The sequence below is a fragment of the Falco rusticolus genome, chromosome 3, assembly GCF_015220075.1.
Source record: "Falco rusticolus isolate bFalRus1 chromosome 3, bFalRus1.pri, whole genome shotgun sequence".
Lineage (NCBI taxonomy): Eukaryota > Metazoa > Chordata > Aves > Falconiformes > Falconidae > Falco > Falco rusticolus.
Window position 1 is genome coordinate 60,334,215 of NC_051189.1, and position 26,590 is coordinate 60,360,804.

General features: G+C 39.1%; 1 protein-coding gene across 2 annotated transcripts in view; it reads left to right on the forward strand.

Annotated features, from left to right (window-relative positions):
* The window catches only part of RALBP1 (ralA binding protein 1), a 34,726-nt gene that overhangs the window by 3,203 nt on the left and 4,933 nt on the right, over positions 1–26,590 (forward strand). Inside the window, exons 1-4 of one of the 2 annotated variants that reach the window (XM_037381468.1) lie at positions 15,071–15,183; positions 22,314–22,408; positions 22,679–23,122; positions 24,926–25,275. In XM_037381468.1, coding sequence (XP_037237365.1) covers positions 22,390–22,408; positions 22,679–23,122; positions 24,926–25,275 — 813 coding nt within the window. In that variant the 5' untranslated portion in view covers positions 15,071–15,183; positions 22,314–22,389. Of the gene's footprint in view, positions 1–14,889; positions 15,184–22,313; positions 22,409–22,678; positions 23,123–24,925; positions 25,276–26,590 lie in introns of those variants that run through there. The other variant, XM_037381467.1, reaches the window with a different exon arrangement.

Consider the following 26,590-nt stretch of genomic DNA (forward strand, 5'->3'; position numbering starts at 1 on the left):
GTACAGTGGCTTCAGCGGATAAAGTAGTTTATTAGGAAGATAAAAAACAATGTTAATACCTAAACAATATATGTCTGACCAAAAATATTTGGGAAGTGTAACTGGGGTACTTAGTGTTTTTTATTACTAGTTGTGTGCTGAAAAAGCAGAAGGCATCTTTTTTTCCTTGTCTAATCTATGAATTCCAAGTATGTATGGGAGACTGAGATGTACCGAATCTAAAACATGAGATCACAGTATTTAGGAGCAATCAGTTCACTACCTACAAGTGATGTTTCCTTTGGTAAGTAAATAAGACATATGTAAATAGAGAACACAGTTCGGTATTTTTTTATTGTGTAGCTTCTGTAATGCTACGTAAACAGAAGTACAGGTAATGAACATGTCCCAGTTTCTTCCAGAAGCTGCTCAGCATACCATCCTGACTAAAAAATAGCAACTAATTATTTCATAAACACATATTTTTATATTATTAAATAAATAAATAAGTGCTCACCAGCTGCTAAAACAATAATAATGTAAAACTGAGAAAGTATAGTGAGCTGTTTAATAGCACGAATCAATGTGGTATGTAGCCCACTTTAAAAAAAGAATTAATGGAGAAAATTTAATGTTTGGCTTTAAATATCAAATTTAGTATTGTCTTTTGTGTGCAGAATTAAATTGTGCAATTGTTCTGTTATAATAATAACTGAAGTGTGTGATGTAAGTCACTTCATCCTCATAGGTATGCCCTTCATTGTTAATAGTTTGTCACCTGTCCATTTGTTTTAAGTGCTGGGAAGATATGTAGAAATACAAACCTTAAGCAATCAATAAAAGTATAACATTTCTTTCAAAGAAGGTTTATGATCCTTGGTGTTACAATTTAACCTTGTAGGCAGTTTTTGGCTTGCCTCCATCTGGGCTGCCATCTTTCCTGGAGGAAGCAGAGAATGGCTGAACCATTCTTGCCAGCTACAGCCCAACACAAAGCACAGCGCTGGGGAGCACCTTGTGTAAGTGTGCAGAGATGCACCGTTTTAGCTTCTGGGGGTTACACTTTTTTGTAGGAGTAGATGTTGCCCTCCACTTCAGTGCAATGGAAGGGGCAGCTTTGCAACTAGTAGGAGCAGATTTCTCATTTCCACACAGCCTCCTTTATTCTCCTTCTTGCTCACAAGGAACTGAGCTTTTTTAGACTGGCTGTTTTGGTCTCCGGAGGCACACAAGGGAAGGTATGAGCGATGGCTGCTTGCGTGAGGTGGGAAGGGGCCAAATGGCTGCAGTAGAGGAAAACTGAGGAGGAAGAGCTCAGTGGTGAGGTTTGACATTCCAAATCAAAATGCAAGTTTGGACCAAACTGGAAATTATTTTCAGAAAAATAAATCTAGTTTCAAGTTGGTTGTTTTGTTTGTTTGCTATCAGTGAATAACGTTGCCCAAGTATTCATATAGTTACGTATAGATAATATGTGTTTTTGTGTCTTTTTTGCCCTCTGTAGTATGAAAATTCCCCGTTTCTGTGATCTAGCTTAAGTCAGCACATGAAGTTTACTTCCTGTTTTAAAGTTTCAGTGGGATCCTTAGGCTTTTGTGTTATGAGTAACTGAGCCTCACGCTGGAGAACAAACATCTGGCAGAAAGGAACTCTTGGGACTGAACATAGATCTCTGGTGCTACCAGAGCTTGAGCTGGATACATGGTTTTTAAAAAACACAATGTACGACGATAATACTGTTAACCTGACACTTGTGGAAAAAGAGCTATCACAGTTACAAAAAATGCAGCTTCTCTTTTTCGCAGAAAATTGAGTAAGAATTCTGCAAGGATATCACTTCTCTTTAAAACCATACCTAACTTTTTGAAATGGGAGTTATACCTAAGACTTAGAAGCTAAATTTTAATGTGTTTTCTATAATGGCTTTTTTGAAATTTAACATTTAACTTACCCTGGTAACAAGGCTTATTGCTACTTCAACATTTCTAGATTGTCCAGGTGTGTTTTTTAACTATAAGCGTCACCAGTCAAGGTGCAGAAATTTTTTTGGATGTTGCAGTGAAAATAAATTTTCGCTGATTTTTATGAGCATGAATTACATTGAATACTAAATGTAAATTCTAATGCTAAACATGCCAGCAATTAAACTCTCTCATTTCATGGTATTAGTAGTGTTTTTCTATCATGTTAGTATGGGAGTCCATAATTCTTGGTCATTGTTTTCCTCTGTCCACACTGCTTTCACATACTTAATGTTAAGTGTATTAATTTGATGTTGCCTGATGTAAGATAATTAAATTGGCGTATATTTTACCATATTTGTAATAATCTAGCTCCAGTAGATTTTAATATTGTGACTCAAATGCTGTATAAAAATATAATGCTAATCTGTACAAAGCCTTAAATACTTGTATTTTTTAAATTTGATTTGAGAAAAAGTATCACCTCACAACTTCCTCTTAATTTTCAGTTGTTGTGTCTTCAATGGAAGCTGTTCTTTTAAGGTAGCCTAAAGAGTTTTTCATATTTGATGGGATTCTTTTAATTGATTGGACTAAAAATGTAAGAGCTTGGGAGGAAGAAACACCACACCACCACCACCACCAAAAAAGCCCGAACAAAGAAAAACCAAAACCCAAACCAAACAAAAAAAACCCAAAACCAACAGCGAACCCAAAACTGATTTGATAGTTACCCAGAAACTCCTTGGATTATTTTAGTCTAGTGGGTTTAGCTTTTCCTGTTCTTTAGATGTTATAATCCTCACAAATTCTCTAAGTTTTCTTTGTGCTGGCCACTGGCAAGCTAATCTTAGATGTGGAGATCTTTCACAAGTCATGCTTCTGAAACTTTAATCATGAAATTTGGGGTTGCAGTTCTCCAAAAATTATACAACTCATACCACTGGTGATCAGGCGTAGTTTTATCAGTCATGTTTTGGAAAGGATTTTAAAAGTTGTTGGAGGAAATGAAATGCAGCTTTCCAGCTGAAAGAGGAAGTGATAAATATGTGGAGTTCTGTCTTTGTTGTCTGGATGGTTCAGTAATGTAACTGACATACAACGATGGAGATTGAAATCCAAGTTCCTAGAAAAAGATAACTAAGAACTAATTTTCTGGCAAAGACTATCACAAACATGTCTTGGAATATGCCAAAATCTGTATACTCTACCAAAAAACAATGGAGAAGTTGCATTGGCTGTTACCTGCAGTGCTGCTTCAATTTTATGATATTTTACCTATTTATGATAAAACTGGCTTTCAGTTTTCTGTTGTGTTTGGCTTCTTTTGGTTGCTAGTTCTTTATAAATCTTTTTGTGAGTAAGTTTTTAATAGGCTATTTCAGCCCAACTTTGAAGGCATCTAAAAGAATCACAAACATATGTCACAGGAGTTTGCAGTTAGTCTGTGTGATTAGAACAGTTAGTTGCGGATGCGTATTTTCGAGGGGTAATTACATTTGGTGTTTTTTAGTACTTAAGAGCAAGAATTTCACAACTCTGAAAAATGTTTTATACTGACAGAGGCAGTTTTGTGTTTTTTGTGGGGGAGGACAATGGCTTATGTATACTGGGGCTTCCGTTAAACTATGTACACTAATTTTATTTAAAGCGGCGTGATTTTTCTTGTGTAGACTAGGCTACACAGCAGATTTGGGAATGACAGTCAGAATTTGTTTGTTCCTGCCCTGTCAGATGCTGAGTTTTTTCAGTAGCTGTGAGGCATATGTATTTTTAGTGTCTATTTTTGTTATTATTGAATTCATTTTTATTGTATTTGGCAAGTAAATTGAAAACAGCAATCAGTATGTATTTCCTAAGGTGTGCTTGTTTTTATGATACTCTGAAGCCATAGGATTGCCAAAAATTACTGTGGTGGGTGCTGCAGACTGAGCTGAAGCTTGTTTTAGAAAATCTATGTGAATTTAATTTAAAATCCTAAGGTTGTTTATACTTTTTTTCCAGAAAGCTGGTATTTCATGTAAGTTTTCTTGTAAGGCTGTTTGGCTGTGTAAATTGGCTTAGAAGACAAATATTGTGAATTTTCGGGTCCTGTTGTTGTTTCAGTAATTGGTGATTTAACTCATCAGTTTTCCCCATAGCTGCCTCTGGCCTTTGCTGGCTCTGGAGACAGATTTCTGCTTCCCAGCCTTTTGCTGCAGAGACCAGCTGCTGCCCCAAGACGAGTGGTGCCACACCTTGCCTTGAATGTATTTGTGAATGTTTTCAGTGTTCACATGCATGACATTTTGCAACATCTCAGCCCTGGAGGTGGTGATGTTAATCATAATTAATAATCTACTGAGCTTATAAATATTTAAATTTACTTTCCCTTTGGGTATTGCATGAGTCTGGGGCAGAGGAGAAAAACAGAACTTGTTAATCCCAACTTTATGCATGGTACTGAAAAAAAACACCCTAAAAATTTAGAAATTTGCAGAAGGGCTAAATACTTCATGCAGTCTTGATGAAGGGTTGCCATTGGCATTGACGGGAATATGTCTGAAAGGAGGAGATTATATAGTTGTCTTGTACCATGGTAAAAAAAAAGACAGGAAAAGAAAAAGATAACTTTCTTCTATGTAGCATGAGTTTGACAGACATCAGCATCCATTCCATCAGGTAGCACTGCTGTAGTTGTAACATGGATCAATAAAACCATTATCTTGTTGGCATGGCTCAAAACAGATCTTCAAATGAAGTAACCTACATCAGAAAAAAATCTTTTGGTAGGTAAAACTGCATCTACAATTAAGCTTTCCTAAAAGCTGCTATGCTGGGAGCATGACAACATTATACTCCTATCCATTACAGTTAAGTTGGGAAAACATTTGCATGCAACCCAATCTCCAGTTGATTTTACTCAATATGGGCCTAATAAAACAACTGGTGAAGGCATAAGGGGAGACTTTCCTTCTACTTAGGCTGCGAGGTCAATACTGCTACCTAATACTGCTGGTATTAGCTTGATAATATACAGGACTCTTTAAGCCAAAAACTAAGGTGCTGCAGATAGACGTCGTTATTAAATAATCACTAAAAATAATCAGAGAAGCTGTTACATAAACTGTTTTTCTAGATGTCTTTGCTTTTCCTTCTCTTACTGAGATACTATCTTTTAGATTGGATGTAGAAAAATTGCTTCTTCACTAAATTGGCTGAATTGTGCTCGTCATTTTATTCACAGATTTTTCAAACAGCATTGAAGTTCATTTATGGAATTCATAATCCTTTAACTGGGAGGTCAGTATGAACAGTCTAGTTTACCTTACTAAAGGCAAAGAATATTCAATTCTAAGGCTTCATCATTCCCAGAAATAAGCATTTTCTGAAAATACATTGCCACACAAACTTTTAAGAGTTAACACTGTGAAAATTAAGTTTCTTGTGCTTTACATTTAATTTTTGCCACCATGTATTGAACACAGATGATGAGATCTATAATTTATAGGCTGTCACTTGAACTGACAACTCTCTAACATAAGAAGGAACTAAGAACAAACAGCGTCGCTTGGATCTTTTCATAGTGTGATATGTCACAGATGATCAGTTTCCATGTATGATTTTTGTTTCATATTTAAAACCCTGCATGTTCCAACGTAACACAGGCAAATCATATCCAACTTTTAGTGAATATTAAACAGAATTATGGTGGCTGAGATAAAACTCATTCTACTGTAATGGATTAGAAAGCGACACTGTCAGGGTTCAGCATGCAGTACTTCGTGTGACACATGTGCTTTTTGTCACTTCCTCCATGTATTAAGCAGGTGTACGGAGCTGACAAAGTGTAGCAGGCTTCGGCCGTACTGCACTTGGTGTGCTAATAGGTGGTGGCAAGTGGCTTTTAAAGGACAAACCAACAGACACAAGTTAAGCCATGTTTGTAGGGGGGGGGGCATACCCGTTCTGGTTGCATTGTAATTGGCATGGTTAAGAAAGATAATGCGTGGCATTGGCGTCTGCCTATACATGTCAGCTGGGTATGTTCCCAAGATTTCCATAGAGATTTAACTTTACCTGCTGGCAGGAGCATCACGATGTATTACTGCATCTCTGCTGCTGCTGTTGTTTTTGCCAGGTGATATATTGCTGTTACAGAAATGCCCGGTGTGTTATATTACGCGTTTCTGGTGTATAGACATGTCCAAAATCTGTTACCAGTGCTAAATCCAAAGCAAAGCATCTTTAATGTTTTTTGTTTACCCTTGTTGTTTCTAGTATTTTAGCATGGACTAGGTAATGCACTCTTAAAAAAAAACAACAAAAAAAAAACCCAAAACCCACAAAACCCACAACTAGGCTATATATAGCCTTAGATTTTTTTTTTAATTGGGTAGTGGAACTGAATGTGCAAAGTTCTGGCCTCTGGAAAACTGGATTCTGTTGTCTGTCATGCGATCTGTTGTGGTTAGTCTGTAGATGCTCTTGAAAGAATAGTAGAAATGCTTAAAACTCCAGTAAAAAATTTGATGCCAAATCCATTGGCTCATCTTCTGCTTCATTTTGCTTTTTTTCACTCTGATGATTAGCACTTGGTTTTTTTATCAGCAATTTTAGTACATTCAGCTCCACTGATCACAGTTTTTTGGTATTTTAACTGACTCCACTAAATGGACAGCTGTTCTCAAGATGGCTTGAGGTCAGCTACTGGAGTGGAACTGAACTATGTCATAATTGAAATCTCTAATAAGGGTAAATCGTCATTAAATAATCCAGCCCAGGAACTGATAAAGTATAAAAATTAGCCTTAATTCACTAGATCCCATCAGTTGTTGTACAACTTGCTGCAGACCTTTGCTGACTAGGGATTAGACAGCTTTTTCAAAGTGTGTAAAACATGTATATAGTCCTGAGGCAAACAAAACCGGAGGTGATGCTATGTTTATAGCAGTTGCTGAAAAAGTAAACTGCAGATCTTTTATTGCATTTTCCTCCCTTCCTCTGTTAAGTGGTAAAACTTTCTGTTTTATAACCATCAGTGCTGGCACAAGCGGGAGTTTGGAGAGGTGGACAGGAGAAAAGGGATAGGGGTTGGGAATAATTCTAAGGCCAATCCAGGCAATAGGGCATATTATATATACTGTACAATGTAGTGTTTTTCAGAAGTATAGGAGGGTTTGACAGATTTGCAGGACATTTTGTAGTATTCGATTCAGCTCTCAATAGTTCAGCCCTTATCAAAAGTGATCACATTTTCATTTGGGCTGAAAAGTTGCGTTTCTTAGGCTGGGATTAAAATATTTAATCAAAAAACACTAGCCCAATTGTTCAAACTGTTTCTGAGAATTTAGCTATCAGGGAAGAATTGCCTGTTCTCTGTAATAAAAAAATATTTTGGTAATCAGGCAAGCCTTTGTAATACTCTTCGTAATTTAGAGGGAAAACCTAAACTTGGCTGGAGAAGACCTCCTGGGTTTCCTTGCTTATGTGTGGACTGTAATTTTCAGAAGCCTTAATTGGAAGTTAACATAGGAGAAATAAAGGTGGCAAGGGAAACCTGGGAAACAGTGAGCAGCCAAAAGGTGAGGTCAGATGAGGAACTGGGTTTGGAGAAGAGGAATGGTGAAACTGAACTTGCGGGGGCCTAAGTGCTGAACACCTGCATGGTGGGGAGGAGGTTGTGAGAAAGATGATGATGGTGGAGGAACTGGACTGCAGGAGAGGGGAATGAAGAAACTAATGGAGAGGGACTGAACCTGGGGAGTGGTGGGGCTAGACCACGGAATGGGAAACTAGCGTACCAGGCTTGAGTATGGTATTGGAGGAGTTGGTATTGGGTTACTTTGTGGTCACAAGACCATAGGAACCAGGAACAGCATTCATAGGGTGTAAGACTGGAGGGCCCCAAACAGTGGACCAGCACTTTCTCCAGAAGTGTGAAGAATGAGGAATTATTCCCTGGGCGGGCAGTAACAGTTGTGATGCAGGTAGCTGATTAGTCAAGATAATCCTGCAAGAGTCTGTCCTGGTTACAGTGCCCGTCTGCTTCATGATGCAGGGTCCAGACATTCTGCTTATTCCTTCAGAAATATGCAGTGTCCAGCAATTAAACAGCAGTCTCTCCAGCTGTTAGCTGGCCAGTTGTTTCCAAGAATGCCTTTTATATATATCTGTTTGTGATCGTAATATAATGCACTGCTTTGAAACTGCTTCCATTGCAGTTAATTCAGCCAGGGAAAGACATGTGGCAGGAGTTGCTGAGGTACACCTGAAGGATGGGAATGGGTGTGGGAGTCACATGTGGCATGGTTTGTGTAACTTGGTATGCAGCTTTCGTTGTTACCTGTAACAAAGATTTGTGCCAAGGCTTTTCTCCTAGACTGCCTGCTTTAGCTTGCTCTGGAGCAGACAGCAAGATGTAAACTGTCACAGCATGCCTCACCAGCGAAGCAGGATGTTACAGCTAAACAGGCAGTGTGATAGCACAGCCAGCGCAGGAGGTAGAGTCTTGGGACCAGGGCTTTTCCTGTGCGATTATGGTTGGTCTCTTTTCAGGTGTGCTCTCTCTGGAGCAAAGCACTTAACTCTCCCCCAGGGGATCTGAGTTTTGTTTTCCTCAGGATGTCTGTTGGAGACAACCTGTGAATTGCATCCATCTTTCGTTTTCCCCAAGATGTCTGTTGGAAACAGCCTGTGAATTGCATCCTGATAGAGCTCCACAGAATTTGTAGACTGGAGACTGATCCTGTTCCCCTGAAGTGAACCAAACTGGAAAGCATATGCTACCACATACCTGGAGATTCTATCTTCATGTGATTATGAGACTTAATCATAATGTGATTGGAAAGCTTGTTTCTGATATTTCTAAAATGCTAGGGTATTATTTAATTATTTATTTTAAGGTTGGCTGTCCCCTGAATGGATTAATGAAGAGCAGGAATGCCCTCAGTAATAGGGAATAACCTGGATACTGCTACATACTCTGAATGGGAGCTGGCTCCTCCAACAGTCCACTCAGATTTGGATGTGGTCTATAGCTGTCTGCTGAGAGCTAAGGGTAGTTTTGTGTATTTGTATAGCACTACTTCTGAGCTGGTATGGACTCTCAGAGCAGAACTTGAAATACTTTGGATGGTGCTGTAACTGCAGCAGACTTTATCCACCTACAGGTAAATGGGAAAACACACAAACCTGTTTGTTACTTTTATAGTGCTGGCATTATCTTTGAAAAATGTGCAGCTTGCTCCTATGTGACTTCAGTTGTGTGATTACACACTCTCCCTTAAAGTAAATTTTCTAACATTCTGATAGCGTCACATATCCTGTGAGGTAATCTTAGGTTTAGGAGCTGAATGCTGCTAAGCAATTTGTATTTTATTCTCTATCCAAAATAATCTTGTGAAGGCCATTCCTGAGGCTTTAGTTCTTGCCAGTATGAAGAGTGCGTAACTCACAAGGGAGTTACTTAATACTGTGTTTATGAGATGACTTATGAAATTTTAAACTTGCTTTACCTGTCTACATGAAGCATTTCCCTTTTCTTTCCCCTTTCATGGCTTTGTTGCCTTATTAAAGGGCACTGTTTATGTACCTGGGTACTGCTTGTTAAATAAAATAGATGGCCTCTAATGTAATTTTGCTATTTGACTGAATGGCAACATTTCAGTCTAAGAAGTGTTTGAAGGCAGTGTTTTGTATTAAGCTTTTCAGTATGTTGTAAAAAATGCAATGGTCTGAGCAAGATACAGAACTGAGACATGTCTCAGACATTGTGCAGTCTTGGTAAATAACTTGTGTCAAACTCTGTGTCCTCATCTCCAAGTCATTTTTTTCAACCATCTCAGCAGCTGTATGGGTACCACTCACAGTTTCTGAAGTGCTTTGACATGCTTAGACCGTAAGTGGTAGTTTTTATTCTTTCCTCTTATGGTTGATTACTTTCCGAAATGGAGCTATGCTTGTTACTAGGATAATTTTTGTCAAAAAGCGGTGTGCCTCATTTCTTCAGGTAGTATCAGTTTCTTCACATATATCCAAATCTGTAGGACTCGGGGCCTATGATGACGAGGCAGGGCTGTGTTAGCAGCCTTGCTGTGTTACTGAGTAGTTGGGATAGAACAGGTTCTGGTAGCTGAGGGAGCAGCCCCACTCTGCCTTCATCCTTTGATTACTGACTTCTTGGGACTATTTTCAATGTTTTTTAATTTTCACACATTTTCAGAGTGTGTCTGTGGCAAAACGGAATAACCGGTGGACACCCACCATGCTTCAGATGTGGTCTTGCATAATACTTTGTTGCAGAAGAATTCCCTGTGCCTTTCATTCCGCCCAACAGCTTTACAAAATAACATCTGTGCTTGCAATCACCTGCTCTAATTTGCTTCTGCTGTTGCAATTGGTTACAAGGCACAAAGTCACAATACAGACTCAGTGCAAAACAGAAATAATGGAGCCTTCTGTACCGAATGAAAGAGCTCTGAGTTTGGTCTTTTAGGCTGTGCCTCTCTTTTAATGTGTTCGTGCCGACTTAGATGACACACTGTAATAAGTGAAATCTATTAAAGCTGGCTGCAGCATGTCACTGTCTTCACTTTTCTATGTTGTTTCCAAACCTCAGCTGTTTAATATTATTTTTTACTTACTAGACATGTAGCTCAGCTGATTTTTTTTTAGGAAAGAGTTCAGTTACTTTCAAAAACGAGGCTTGGAAAAACACATTGTTTTGCCCATGCCGGCGTCTTCCTCTCCCCAATCCACATTCCTGTGCTTGAAAGATGGTGACATGATGGCGGGAGGTTTTGTGTTAAGGACATGCCTTCTCCTCTCCATGTTTAAAATCTCTTTTAATTTAGTCTTTCCTTGGGGGATAGAGGAAAGGTGACAATTCCACACATGTTCAGTGAAGGCTGTTTATTTCTGACACTCAGTTATTCTGAAGGTTTGACTCCACGTTGAGCAGGAAGATGGTTCAAGAAACTGCATTTTGGGAGTACTGAAAAGAATGGCTAGGCCTGAGGAGGTGCTTGAACTGCGAGCAGCTCTCTGACACTGTCATGTAACAGTGTTCATGGCTCCTGTGGAAGAGAAATCAAGTGAACGAGAGCTGGTGGGAGTCGAGGAGCTTGCTGTTGGTAGTGAGGTAAGGAAGATGACTTCTTGTGAGAGTCTTGAGGGAGAGACTGAGAATCTGTGGGAGACACGGGGACAAGGTGAGAAGGTGAGGTAGATAGTCATGAGGAAACAAAAAACTGCAGCAGAGGAGAACATCCGGGAAGAAACAGGAACTGATAACTAATCAGGTAGAAGAAACAGAGGAAGAAGAGGGAGAACTTTATCTGAAGGAAGCACTGTGCAGCAGGAGAGTAGGAACCAGGTGAATAAAGAACAAGGAGAGGGGAAGGTGGGAGACTGAGCTTGGGTCACAGGGACCAACACAGATGAACATGTTGTGTGTGGTATGCTGAGGGTGAAAAAGATATCAATCAAGACAGGAACCATGGGAGTACTGACACTGGGTGGTAAAGAAATCAAAACTTGAAGTTACGGGGGAAAATACTAAGAAAGAAGTGAAATCTGGGGAGATGAAGCTGTGCATACAGTATCACAAAACAGAGCTGCCCAAAGAGGGAGGCAGCACTCCTGTCATCATGGTTCTTCCACTCCTCTGCTCTCCATCTTTAGTGCTTATTGGGCTCTTCCATGAGCCAACTCAGCAGCAGAAGCTTGTTGGAGCAGCTAGCAAATTGAATCATCTCACAAAGGGGTCTTGGGAGAGCAAACTACTGGAATTGGGGGGTGGGGGATGTTAATGGGAGGGAGTAGTATGACCTTCCCCATGTGGCAGTAGTGAGTTGTTGAATCTCCTGGCAGATGAGAACCACATAGGTGAAAAGCAATTTGAAGCAAGGAGCCTGCTGCAGAGGCAGGACTGAAGCAATAACAGACTGGGAAGAAAGGGTCAAGTCCGAGAGGGAGAAGTTGGCAGACAATCAGCTGAGAGGATCCATGTTTTTTTCAGTCTCGCCAGTTACTGTTGTCAGCAAAAAATCTGTTAAGAGCCAGAGGAAAGGTGCAGATTTGTACGGCAACAGTACATTAACAACCATTAGTAAAAGTGGAAGAGGTTTTTGTGGTAGGCCTGAAGGCTCTGATTCTGCTGATAAGTCTGGATATAATTTGAGCATTGTGAAATTTCTTCCTTACTTAAAGGCCTAGGAAATTACACATATAGGAAAGTAATGCTTTCTCAAAGCGGTAAAATAAAAAACATGAAACCTAAGTACAGTCTTAATTTGTCACATTTACAAATATGCGCCACTACCTTTATTTTTAGTCAGTGTCTTTCCTTTAGCCAGAATAAAGAATGAATAGCATGAAAAGACTTCATGAATATTTTGCTTCTCATCATAATTCTGTCTCTTACTGTGTTCTATTCAAATTCTGATCTGAGTAATTGTTAATTTCCATAAGCACTCTGTGAGTGATCTCCTGTAGTGAGGTACTTGGTTTCATACTTACATTAAATTTTCGCTGCGTTTTGCATACAGAGAACTGAAGGATGAGAGTTTTTTTTAAAAAAAAAAATAACCAACCACAAACAAAACAAACCAACGACCCTCCCCAAAACCCACTTAGCTGGATACATTTGTAATTATTAACCTGGCAAAACATAATTCCATATTATGTGTTTCCATATTCTACCAATCTGTAAAGACAGCCCCAGGAGTTGAGTAACACTGCTGAAGAGTGCTGTACAATGTTCGGGCTAAGGCTGGTTTCATCCCAGGAGCTCTGCCAGGTTCCAGAGGCAAAGCATTTGTGTCCTCATTTTCCAGGGTGGCTTTTCTGTGCTTTTGCAATGGCATTGTCTTTTTTCCTCTGTGTGCTTGCCCATCTTGCCCACTGTAGATGTGCACCAATTTGTTGTAGGTGTGGTCTGTCCTGTTAGCTTAAAAAAATTATATGTAATATCTCATTCTATGAATCACTGTCTGTTGTTTAGCAGCTTTTGGTGGGGTGTTTTAGGTTGTTTTTTGGGGTGGGGGAGAGGAATTGGTGGATGCAATGCTGTGTAGGAATTTTACAGATCATTCTCATACTCAGATAAGATGCAATAGCATTTGCCAGGCCAGTCTGTATCATTGTTAATATTGAAAATGCTTATATAGTTGATATTTTTGACCTTTTTTGATATCTGTAAGTCAGACTCTTCAGATACCTGGACATTTCTTCTAAAATCTCTTGTTAGAGCATGCCATGTACTTGTTTAAACACAATGTCAAATTAGCATAGCAGTGGATTATTTGATATAAATTTAAAAATAACAAACCCAATGAGCATGGCAAAAATGAAAATGGCTGTGCCTCATGTTAATGCTGTTCTCTTTTAAAGAGGTTTTCTGCTTTTGCATAAGAAGTCGTAGTCTGGTTTGTATGATGTATCAGGAGTTCCTGCTCAGCCAGTATGTGTTATTTCCCTGAATGAGATTTTATAAAATACCGGGTATTCCTGATTGTTTGCCTAACTTAGCAAAGGGTTGACTGCTTTCTTCTTGGTTGTAATCTGTACATCAGGATTAAATAGCAGGAGTGCCAGAGGTGACTGCAGAGTCCGAAGGCTAGGGCAGAAGCCACAGCTATTATATCTATACTCTTGTCATGACTAAACTACTCACAGAAGTAGGTTTAATAGGGGGGTTGTGTGTGTTCTTATAACATGTTTTAATTCTGTTTTTTTGAGTCCATGGCTACACAGCCACCTTGATCGCTTTGTCTGCAGTGCAGGGCATCTTCCTCCATCTCTCAGCCTTCCTTGTGCTTGCCCTGACACTTGCATGGCTGCACAGAGAGCCAGGCTGTGTGGAACTGACGGGGCTTTAAGAAAAAGCTCTTCTGTTTGTCTTCCAGTAGATCAGTTTCCTTTCAGCAGCAACACAGCAGCACAGATTTCAGTTGGATTAAAGTCAGCATGTAACCATGATTTGACCTGTCATCCGAGTACACCACTGGGTGTGGGAAATAGATTTTTCTTTTTCTAAGGTTTGCTCTTATTTCTGTTTTCCTTTCATCCCTTGAAAGAAGGGCTCATATCTGAGGGTGACCGTTTAGACACAAAGGGCCAAGTTCAGCAAAGTGGACTCCAGTGGTGTGATGTCCCGTACAGCATATCTATCCTGTGGAATTCCGAAGTATGTATGTGCTAGGAAGATCTTTTTTGCTTACAAGTTCCATCACTGAGAATTTATGTGTTGGCTTCCTTCAGCATATAAGCTTTTATTTGGCCCTAACTCTCAAGCAAACAATGTACCAGCATCTGGGTGTGGATGACCTGATAAACCTTCTTCAAATGTGAAGGTGGTGTTGTATACCAAAAAAACTTATTCATTCTTTTTCTACCTTCTTTAATGTGTATTAGCATAATTAGAAGACAGATTTGCTTTAACACTCTCTTCCCCTCCCCCCCCCCCCCCCGCCCCCCCCATTGCAACAGGCTGGGCAAGTTCTTATTTGCATCTATAAAATATGCTTGGGAAAGATGATAATGAACTTTGCTTTAAGTGCAGTGCTCACAAACACTCAGAGCCTCCAGACAAATTTATTTTTATGTCAAAAAAATAGTTAGCTAACTATTTTATAGTAAATGTTACCAATCAGTATGCAAACTGCCTATGAATTTTTTAAGAATTATTTCAAATGTTAAAATATTCTGATACTTAATACATAACTTAATATATTTTAACGTACAAATGGCTAAAATAGCAGCTCCCTTATTATGTTAATATGGCTTAGGAGTTAATGGACAGATTCTGTAAATGCTGAGCCTGATATTACTGTGTCTTGACAAAAGTTGGAGCATTCATTGTGGAAGGTATTGCTGTTTGTGTTTTTGGGACTGGGCTCTAAACAAGGTGTTCTGAAACCCATTGTTTAAAATTGTGTGGGGTTTCTTTTGTTGTTCCCTGCTGCAGGTGTGATGGACAGGTAGCACAAAATTTCACTTTGATATCAGGGAATCAGAATGACTGAGTGCTTCCTGCCTCCCACTAGCAGCCCCAGTGAACACCGTCGAGTAGAACACAGTGGGGGTCTTGCTCGTACTCCCAGCTCTGAAGAAATAAGTCCTACAAAATTCCCTGGATTGTACCGCACCGGTGAGCCTTCACCACCTCATGACAGCTTGCATGAGCCTCCAGATATAGTATCTGATGATGAAAAGGAGCATGGGAAGAAGAAAGGAAAATTTAAGAAGAAAGAAAAAAGAAGTGAGTAGGCAACTTCTCTTATTTCGTGCTTATAATTTCTCTTTCTCTCTTGCTTTCTCTCTCAAAATTTCTTAGTATTCCCAATGGGGTTTTTTAGGCTTGTTTATGTGTGAAGGAAGTTAACTTGTACAAACAGGTTTTGTGCCACACCTGTGTCTCTTCCAGAAACCCCACACCTTAACCAAAAAATTGACTTGTTTTTTATTGCGAAGATACAGGTGCCAAGCAGGTGCCCAGAATTACTCATAAACATGTTTGTTTAAAACCTTTAACGATGCATTGCTAATTGACTGCCACTGTGTTCTTCTAATCTCATTATCTGATCACATTCTAGGTGGAGGTTTTTAAGTGTATTTCCAAATAGATGCTTTTTGAAATTGTAGCTGAGGTGCTACCTAAAACAAAACTCTTAAGTTTGACCTGAATTTTGTACTTTCAAATTTGGAAGAGTTAGTTTCAACAGCTTTAACCTTTTCCCCTTATATCTTCAGTGTTCAGAGTTTGCAGTTGTGTACCATCTCAAGTTTTCATGTGCACACTGCACCATTATTTGCGGAGTAATAAAATCTGTGTCCTTTTTTTGGTCTAGCTTCTCAGTCTACTCTGATGATGCAGTTTCCTCTAGCAGTGCCAAAGTATTGCAGAGTTCAAAAACGTGCAAGCCAGCATCGAGATCTGAATTTATTAGAACCGACTAGAGTAAAGGTTAGAGGAGAGTAAAGCTTTGGCTATAGAACCCATCCTTTGTCAGTGTACCAGTGTCCAGAATGGAAGTTTTCATTTGAAAAGTGCACTGTTCCTCCAGATCAACAGAAGATCAATCTTACTTCCTGTCTTTAGATTTGTGCAGAAGATTTTAGAAACATGAGAGTTTTTATTCGATAGAATTTTTCTACATATTCTGAAAGAAAAAAGTACTTGAAAATACTAAGCTGATAGTGAGCACTCTCAGTACCGGAAAGATCCTTACTGTGCAGGTCTCTGAAACCTAAATATCACAGCCCAAATGCTAGTACTTTTTTAACTGACATTGTTTTAGCAAAATGTTGAAATAACGTTCCTCTTTTACGATGACTCTTGTTTTTTGCCTGGAAGCTCTGGGTGCCAGTGTACCCTGGCTTCTTCTTACATGTGAAATTTGGAAGATCAGCACACAGTATTCTGTCAGAATGAATATGGTGACTATTTGTAATGTGCATGCACGTATTTGAATAATTACTTTTTAAGAATTTACTGTCACTGCACTGCTTTTAATCAAACCAGTTTCCTGGAACGCAGGCATTGTTTCTCCCACAGTTTAGAAGGACTATTATTTTATCTAAAGGCTTTGTGCCTAAGGAATACTGTAACTCAAAAATATATTATTCTCAAGTTAAAACCAACAGTTTAAATTCCTACAGGTTTTAAGAAAAGTGACAACTTAATACAGATTATTGGATCGGTGGTGAAAATTTGGTATTGATTGGATAGGTCTAAATTCAGGCTATTAGTAGTTGGAGTTCTTGCAAATCGGCTTTCTGTTACAACTCTGCATCAGACACCTCTAAATTTGGAATTGCTAGAGGTCAGCATTATACGTAGTGGGGGTTTCTTTATGGTGTAATTCAGCATGTCTCATGGTGGTAGTCTAACTGAAGGCTGAAGAGGAAAAATGCTTCTTCAGCAAATACACGCAGGTCTGTGCACACTAGCACTGTAACTGCTTTCTTCTGCAAGGTTTACAACACGTTTTATAGCTGATGTAAAGCAATTTTTGTGACTTAGAAGAAGCTTGAAATGTATGAAAAATCCTCAAAAACACAAAAATGCAAAAATTAGGAAAAATCAAATTCTCTTGCAGCTGTAATGTAAAAAGCATTCATAATTTCTCAGTCTTAATATAAGTATGTCATATAATTGCCAGTCAGATGTAAGTGTAAGTTAACATACAAAGCTTTCAGTACATCTCATACAGTCCATGAACGGTTGTTATCGTAAGTATGCCCTGAACAGACTACTTATGTAAATGACAAAGGTTCTTTACACTTTCCTAACACGGTTGATTTTTAAGAGTTCCCCTTCCAACTTTGCTTTTCATTCTTTTGATTCTTCAGTTTCTTCCATCTTTTAAATTCTGTTGCATGTTCAGATTGTTTCTTTTCACCTTTCTGGCTCCCTGCTTTGATTTTGGACAATGGACAACCTGCTGTGGTCATGTAGTTTGAAGTTTCAACAAATACCATTGAACATTTCAATGAGAGAAAGACAAGTGCTGACATTAAATTACGACAGAGTGAATGTTTGTTGAACTTAAAATATTAGTGAATTAATGATAAGGTCATCCAAACTACTGAAACTGTGTATAACTTTAGTCCTACAATGATTTGGGGGTATTTTGATAATACTTTAAATGTAAACTTCAGAAATGCTTGAAGAGCAGGAGGGTATGTGGAGACAGGAAGGATAAATATCCCAAGATTACTCATTTCAGTTTTTTTCAGATAAATCCTGTTTGCGTGAGAAATGCACTTAGCTTCAGTATTATTATCTATATCAAAAAAAGCATCTTTGTGTGCTAGCAAGGGACCTTTTTTCCTGTGTGGTTAATACAATGATTCAATATTTTCCGTGTTAATGGCAATAACCTAATAATGCATAACATTTATTCTGGGGAAAGAGTCCTAAAAATGTTTTGGAGACGATAGAAAATTAAATGTAATGTTGTTGTTTTGTGTGGCCTGTCAGCTGCTGGAAAAACTTTTCAGCGACTAATTTCTGCTCTCCATTCCTCTGTGATAGACTGAGTGTTGGTTAGCTGCAGAGTGAGTTAGATCAGGGGACTTAGTAGGGATTAAAATTTTCTTTTTACTTCGATAGTTTTAACTCAGATCTGTTCCCTGACTCAAAATATCCCTTGCCACAGTACAAATTCTTCCATGGACAGCAGGAGAGCAAAAATAGATCTTTTTTTAAACAGTAATGGTTTATATGAGACCGTGGCCAGTATAATTGATTTTTAAAAATTAATGTTTAACCACCTGTCAGTAATCACATGTTGATAAAGTCACAAAATATGCAGTTCCTTGAAAAAGAAAAAGGTTATAAGAAATACTTGAGGAAAAAGCTATTCTATCCATTAAAACCTCTGTAGATAGAGAGTCTGTATGTGGTAGATCTTACTCTGCTTATTCATTTTACTTGGAAGATTGATTCCGTTGGGCAGGATGGGTTCAGTATGCAGCTAGGATTTTTTTGTTTAGAATAATTTTTCTTTTTATAATTCTTAGGAAAATGGAGAAGTGGTTGAATTGTAAACAAAGCTATCTTGTGAAAGGACAGTAATATCATGGGTATGAACTCGTCTGAAATTTTCAGGAAATATTTTTGAAGGTCAAATTCCTGTTGTATTGGGCAGAGGGTCCTGTTGATGTAGATGAGGGCTGAAGTATTCCAGCTGTTAAATGGTGACCTGCTCTGAACAATCTTTGGTCCAAATGGGGTGTTAACCTTCTTCCTCTGAGTTGCTGAGTTGAGGTTCTAGTGATCTGCAGCTCTCCGCCAGGTACTACCAGGTGGAAGAGCCAGCCTATTCTCCCCTGTCATCTTAAGGGATTTTTCTCCAAAATAATTTCTGCTCATGAATATGGACATGCAGCAACCATACAAAAGCTCTAACGATATTCCCAGCTGTTCCAGGTAGAGCGATGACATTGTAAGTTGTCTCTGTGCTTATGATCCTTCAGTTCTGCGCAGAGTGCTAATGGAGATGGATTCTACAGTAGGAGTGGATACTGCACATCTCTAGGAGTCTGTCAGAAACTGTAAGGAGGCCATTGTCATCCTAGAAGATAATCAAGTAGCTGCTGTTGCAGCCAAAACATTATTTTTACTGATCTGGTGTGTAGGGAAACTCTGAATACAGTTTCCAGATCTACAGAATAAGAAGTTAGTAGAATTTTCAACCCGTGATAAATTAAAGGCTCTTCATACCAAGGTTTATCTTTCTGTGTTGCTACATCCTATTCTGCTGACTTAGCAAAGTACCATTTGCAAACAGTTTAAAAGTCTACCTTTCAATGCCAGTAATTATCTTAAATCAAAATAAAGCAAGGCAAAATTCATATTTCAACTTAATTTGCTCTCCTTGCATAGCACTGTGGGCTAATCTGAATGCAGAATTTGTTTGGGAGTGCTGTGCTGACATCAGCGAGTTGAACGTATATTAAAAGCAAACTGGTCTAAATGAAAGTTGGATAGTAAGCGTTGGTAGTGCCTGTAAGTTTGAAGTTTCTGTTAATAACAACAATACATTTTGTGGGTGAGGAGAGAAAACAGAAGCCATCTACCCAAGCTCATTCTGCATCCCTGTGTGTCTTACTGTTTTATTTAGAAATGGTATACAAGCTGATGGCAATCCCTCTGACAAATTGAAATTAGACAACTAATGCTAGCATTGCACATCGGTCCATATAGTCGTATTTGACCTACTAATTCTTCCATATATTAAAGCAATCCATGTTTTCTTTCAGTGAATTAATTACAGATGCATGCAGATTTCCCCAGTGAGCCAAAATTAGGTATAGAGGTATAAATGACTTAAAAACTCATTAGAGACTTGCTGTCAAAATGTATCTTTTAGGTTTGATAAGCGGCAACTCTACATAATACAACGCTTTGTGTTAACAATAAATACTATATTACGCATTTATAGCTTCATTGTAGGAGTGCAGGAGAAGTGTTCCCAAGGATGCAGACTGATAGAAACAGTGGCCTCGCTGCACAACAAAGCTTTTAAGCCTGTAAGTTAGATTTTTCCAGAGTAATGCTGGAATTTTTTAAAATTATTTTTGAAAGAAGTTTCCATAATTTTCAGTAAGATAAGGGCTACATTTGCAGCATCACATCTAAAATAACTGCAGTTAAGGCATGCTTGTGGGGAGGTCTAACAATGTCCGAGCATGGAACTGGCAGATAGTCCAGTTGTTGCGGTGGTGGAACTGGAGTATTTATTAAATCAGTACTAGTCTCATATAGGTGCAGGAAAACTTCATTGACATACATTAGTGATGGGGGAAAAGACTATTAGTACTAGAAGTCTTAAGGAAACAGTGGATAGAGATACCAGTTTACTAACTGTAGGTAATACTTCTTTCCACATTAAAATTACCTGATGTGTCAAGTGCTTTTGATAATTTGTGTTCTGTATGAATTTAGGTTGTATATGTTTCAATATATTGTATCACCGGTGAAAGGGATACAGTAATTTTATTCCTAGAAGTATGGTAAAGAAAATGAGGCTACTGTGAGAGAGATGCAAATCCTATCTTGGTATGGGTGGGAGATTCTCAGTGAATCTGTAATTAGTATATATTTCTAAACTTTGTTGACTTAACGTCACTGAGACAAATTAACGTAGGCTGGGTTTGTATTTAACTTGCTCCTTCATGTCTTCTCACGAAGTCAAGAAATACCAGTTTCAGTAATGTGCTGTTGCTGGTGTCACGTTACCACAGATGTAGAAAGGCACCGAGGTTTGTGTTGCAACGTGGAGTATTGAGACATGCAAGGCAGGTGCTTTGCTGGTGGCACTGACCTCCAAGCTTGGGTCCCCTGTGCTGACCCAGGGGACATGCGAATGCTTTTCCATGGGTGGGGGGGAACCCTGCACTGTTCGGCTGGGAGCTGTTACAGCTGCCCAGCAGGACAGATCGAGGGCAGGCTGGCCTGGGCTCTGGCTGGTGAGGGTCTGCCATTCTGTTTGGAAGTTACACCTGTGAAGCCCACCTTGAAGCTCGGTGCCAGCCCCACCTCGTTCTCACAGAACACGGTGGTGGTGTGTGCTCCTCCGTCGTCCTGTGGCTGGCGCACCAGCAGGTCTTCCTGTATCGGAGTGAGATCTGAATCCTTAGTTTATGTGCTGCAGGTTTCCTTGCCCATTTAGGTTATAAAAAGAGTGAACGATAGTGTAGCCGGTAAGCTGGGAGGATGAGACCCGGTTGCTGGTTGTCCTCCAGTTAATTTTTGCATTTTTATATTAAAATTCACTTGGACAGGAACAGTGCTACGGTCTTTCGCTGTCTTCTATGAACGGTGCATGTTTGGTAGTCCTAGGGAAGAGTCTGTGATAGGAAGGGTGACGTGGTCAAACCATTTTCGTTACTTTATGCCAGTTCCATGCTTTAATACATTTCTTGTATTTATTTGACTATTAAAAGCAGTCTTCTACAGAGCAGCCACAGAGGCTTCAAAATACAGACAGCTCCTTGGATGTGCTGAAATAATGCTGAGAAACTCTGCAGCTTAGTATAGTTCATGGTTGGAAGAACAAAAGACTGAATGTCCCCTTGTTCTTTTGCATAAGATCTTTCACCTGTAAAAATTACAGCCTCTAATCTCATCTGCGATGCTCTCCCTTGTAATCTAAGGGAGTAATTTTCTACCACCCAAAACTATTCGCTCCAGAAGATCACTTGGCTGTCGGCATGCTTTCTCACTTGGGCAGAGGCACTGCCTGTAGGTAGTGGAAGAGCCTCAAAGGATCAAGAGCTTGCTGCCCACTGCCTTGGGGGACCTGACTGGTGCAAATGGCATGTAAAATGTCATCTTTGTTGGCCAGGTTTCAGGTAAAATCACAATGAATTGACTTGTTGTTGGGTTTGGATGTGGGTTGTTTTTTGTTGGTGTGGGTTTTTTTGTAACCCACCTTTAAAGATGTTCTTGTTCTTGCCTGAAGGATAGGCAGGGCTAGCTGCAGAGGCATAGTTAATAAAAGCACTTGGTGCATGTTTTAGTCAGCACTTGGTGTTTTGCTGCTGAAACGGTGCACTCCATCCATGGACTTGTTTGAAGCTTTCACATAAGCTTTTTAAGGCAAATACACGCCTTTGCTGACAGGTATTGTGCTAGTGGTACTGGAATTGTTTTATTCGTCTAAAGGAAAAGTAAGTGTGCTTGGCCTTTTTTTCCCCCTGTATTATATTTGAGGCGGAAACTTTATTAACTTCATACTTACCTTAAAATTTGTAATATTCTGGAAAGGGATTGGGGAGTTAAGTGGCTGAAATTTAGTTTGTTCTTAATAGAAGTTTGTTGGACTTAACTTGTGTGCAGTAGATGATCCTTAACAGCGACTCTTATACTGTTGATTACAGGAACATAGAGAAGTTGCCAGACAGTTGTTTTTATTTTGCATTTCCTTGACTGTTAGATGGGAAACTAGCCCATAAGATGGACATTGCCATTATGAGTAAGTATATAAAGAATTAATTGTTTAGATCGTTCAGGAGCTGTGTGGCATATCTTTGGTGTGGTTATACAACCTTGATTTAATCTTTGTCGACTTAATTGTGTAAATAAAATCTTCTGAAGAGTCAGGCAGGCACTATTTTTTATTTGTGTTGCTTCTTCTCTCTGCTCCTTACATACTACTTCTTGTTCTCTCCTTGTTATAATATGCTGTCTAGAAACTAAACAGGCTTACAGCTGTCCTCTTGCCTTCTCCTCCTTTGCCTAATAGCGGAAGGTTATGCTGCATTTCAAGAGGACAGTTCTGGTGACGAAGCTGAAAGTCCTTCAAAGTTAAAGCGGTCCAAGGGAATACATGTCTTCAAGAAACCCAGCTTTTCCAAAAAAAAGGAAAAGGATTTTAAAATAAAAGAGAAACCCAAAGATGAAAAACACAAGGAAGACAAACATAAGGAGAAGAAGTCAAAAGACTTAACTGCAGCAGATGTTGTAAAACAGTGGAAAGAGAAGAAGAAAAAGAAAAAGCCAATTCAGGAGACAGAGATACCTCAAGTGGATGTTCCAAGTCATAGACCCGTGTTTGGCATTCCTTTGTCTGATGCAGTAGACAGGACCATGATGTACGATGGCATCCGCCTGCCAGCAGTTTTCCGTGAATGTATAGATTACGTAGAGAAGTATGGCATGAAATGTGAAGGCATCTACAGAGTTTCAGGTACTCTGGGCACACTGACATGCAGGTTCCTAAGGTCTTTACTTGCAATTTTCATATTGTTTAGCATTTTCATCACATAGAGACTCTGTTTATAGCTGCATTAATTTTAATTATCCAAAAGATAATCTGGTAGCTAAAGTTAAACCCGTAAGTCTGAAGTACCAGAAAAATTGCTAATATGGTGGTTCTGCTTAATGGCAGTAAAAATACACTTGTTTTGGCCATTTGTGATAGGATGGCAAGGATGAATAAAATGTGTTAGTATGTCCAGCTTGTGTTTTTTTACTTCTGCATTAGAAATACAGTGCTAGTTGACTGCAAAAGCAAAGATACGATTTTTATTACTTAAGCTTCCCCCTAAGTTGCTTATTCCAGTTAATTCCATTATGTGATTTTTTTTTCTTAAAAATTTGTTTTCTTCGAGCTAATGCACTTAATAAGCAGAAAATACAAGTTTCACTGTTTAAGATTAGCAACAGCAGGCTAATTAACCATGGTAGTTGCATAACACCAGCTAACGTAAATGAAACATCAGTTTTAGTCACATGAAACAAAACAGTCCCTTTATTTGTGGACCGCACCTGCAATATATAACTTGTGTAAGTACTTCTGTGGGTATGTTTAAGGGAGCAAGAACAAGTGAGAAAAGGAATTTGAGGGAAAGCATTTGAAGCAAGTTGCCTAGCTCTGTAAAACAGTAATCAAACGATTTTAAAAGCTTCATTAAGCTGCCTTCATGCTGTTGATCTGCATGGTATTTGGTAGGCATGCATAAATACTGCAGCAGCTGAAACAGTTTTTTCATCTTGCCTATTGGAACATTCTGGTTGTGTATTTTTTCAAGATACAGTGTGTTGGGAATTTTCACGGAAGGCGGTGTGTTTTCCCTCAATCACTTTTGGCGTTTGTACTTTCTAGGTGTTCTCCAGTGCAATAGCACCCTCTTGTGTGTGTGACATGGTTTAAATTGGGAGCTCAGAGAGACAATTGCAGTGGCTTAACAACCTACCAGCTGTTGTGGTGACCAACTAACTTATTTGGACATGAAACTGAGCATATTTTACCCAGCATTTACCATGGGCTGACTTCATATTTATTGTGTATGAGCCAAGCCATGGCACTGCGTTAAGTTGGTGTAACTCACGTGGGTATTTGAGCTTGAAGAATGAAAATTCCCTGAGTTTGGGAAGATTGGAATGTCACTGAGTTTATAAAACCATCTTACGGAACATCTTGGCTGGGTTAAGTAATTATGTGAACACACTTTTATTCATGCAGTGCCTCAAATCAAGAATCCTGTGTGGGATTCTTCCACTGAGGAGGGCCAGCTGGAAATCTGGAAACTAAGAAGTGTGGGGTTTGTTTTGACAGAGGAAAGCTGTTATAGGTGGAACATGTTGCACAGTATTTGAGCTGATGACATATTTGCTACTTGGTGTAGGGCTATATAATTGAACAGCCAGAAAGATGCTGAATGCCGATACACAGCTGATCTTACGTTCCCCTACCCTTCCACCCTATTTTATGTTCCTTGAATAGGGAAGGGAATGCTGGCACCAGTTTGGACTCAGAGCTTCAGCAGTGCTGTTTTTGCTTCACAGTAGTAGTCAGTGCTTTTAGAAGCAGTGATCGCGTAATTTGAGTCATGATTTTAACTTTGTTACATGTGGGTAACTTTTAAAAGGTATTCTTCAATTAATTTAAATTGTAAGGAGAGGTGAAGTAAATGCATCTCAAAAAAAAAAGTTTATTACACATTTACAATTGAAGATTTCTCTTAATTCTTGATCTAAATATTTTAAGGAATAAAATCAAAAGTTGATGAGCTAAAAGCAGCCTATGATCGAGAAGAATCTCCCAACCTGGAAGAATATGAGCCCAATACAGTAGCCAGCTTGCTGAAACAGTACCTACGAGAACTGCCTGAAAATTTGCTTACCAAAGAGCTAATGCCCCGCTTTGAAGATGCTTGTGGGAAGAGCACAGAAGCTGAGAAAGTTCAGGAGTGCCAGAGGTTGCTGAAAGAGTTGCCCGAGTGTAACCACCTCCTAATTTCTTGGCTGATTGTGCATATGGACCATGTTATTGCAAAGGAACTGGAAACAAAAATGAACATCCAGAATATTTCTATAGTGCTCAGCCCTACTGTCCAGGTACGTGCACTACGCTGCAAGGGTCAGAGCAGAACTACAGCCCAAGAAAGACTTCTTTGTAGGAATTCTCTTGCAGGTGGGAATCGGGTATTGTCTGATACAGTTAAGCTAAATTACAGCTTCTCTTTATACCTCAGAACCTAAAGTGCTGGGAAGGGAGGAAGAAAAGACTTTCTTAAATGTGAGCTTGCATGCTATGGGTCTGAAATTTGATTTATGATGAGAGTATTACAAAGACTGTTCTCAGGGTTTTAATGCAGTTGTGAACAGAAGTATTCATCCAATAATTCATGCAGATACACAGTTTCTGTGGGCTTTTGATTCAGTGATAATTTAGTGAAGACTATATTTATATTGTTGCTTAATTTTAATATCAAGCCATGTCCAGTGTACAACCCTGTCATACAAATGGATCTTCCTGGTGCAGTAAGGACTTCAGTATAATGGCTTTGGTGTCTGCAGTCAAATGTCTGGGGAAAAACAACTGACTTGTTTTCCAGTAAGATGGTGTGGTTTCTGGATTAATTAATTCCTTAATAAACATCTTAGAAATACTTAATTTAAATACAGCTCAGAATTAGCCCTGTGTGTAATGGAAATGTGGCATTATTTGTGTGTAGGTCTTCTAGAAGAAAACCCACACTTTAGAAAAGCTAGGCTTTATAATTAAGAGTCTACGTGGAGGCCCAGTAGCAAAAGGGCTGGGTATCATTCTTGGCTGTTTTGCTGTGTCAGACACTTTCTAGTTATCAAAAAAAGTAACAATTAATATAAAACAATGCAAGCCAAATCATGTCTTGTTAAGTAGATTTTTAGCAGTTAAAAAGTAGGTAGTGACAGAACTCTGATCTTCCTTTCGGGACAAATTTTTGAAATTTAATGGAAGGAGTAGTATCAAAATAAATACTTGCTTCTGTCTCGTGTTAAAACAAGGAATACAGTAGCAGGTCCTTTCGAACTACTTTTTTCAACCGTACTAAATTATTTGAGAGAGAAGTTATAGACTTTCAGGTAGGGGGAGGAGAGAGAAGGTGGCCAGCAACCGGCCACAGCACAGTATGGTTGATGTCCCATCTTACCTGTTGCTGTCACTACCTTTACGTGAGTAAAAAGAAAGATTTAATACATTTCTGTATCTACCAGTGATGGAAATTAAGACATGTGAAGATGCCTCAGATACACAGGTGAGAGAGACTGAAGTGATTCCTTGAGCCCAGCGCTGGGTCATTGAAAGCATCATTTTTAATCTAGCTTTTAACCTCTTAGGACAAACACTCAGAAAGGCATAGTAAAGGCTGTTCTGTTTGTGAAGAAA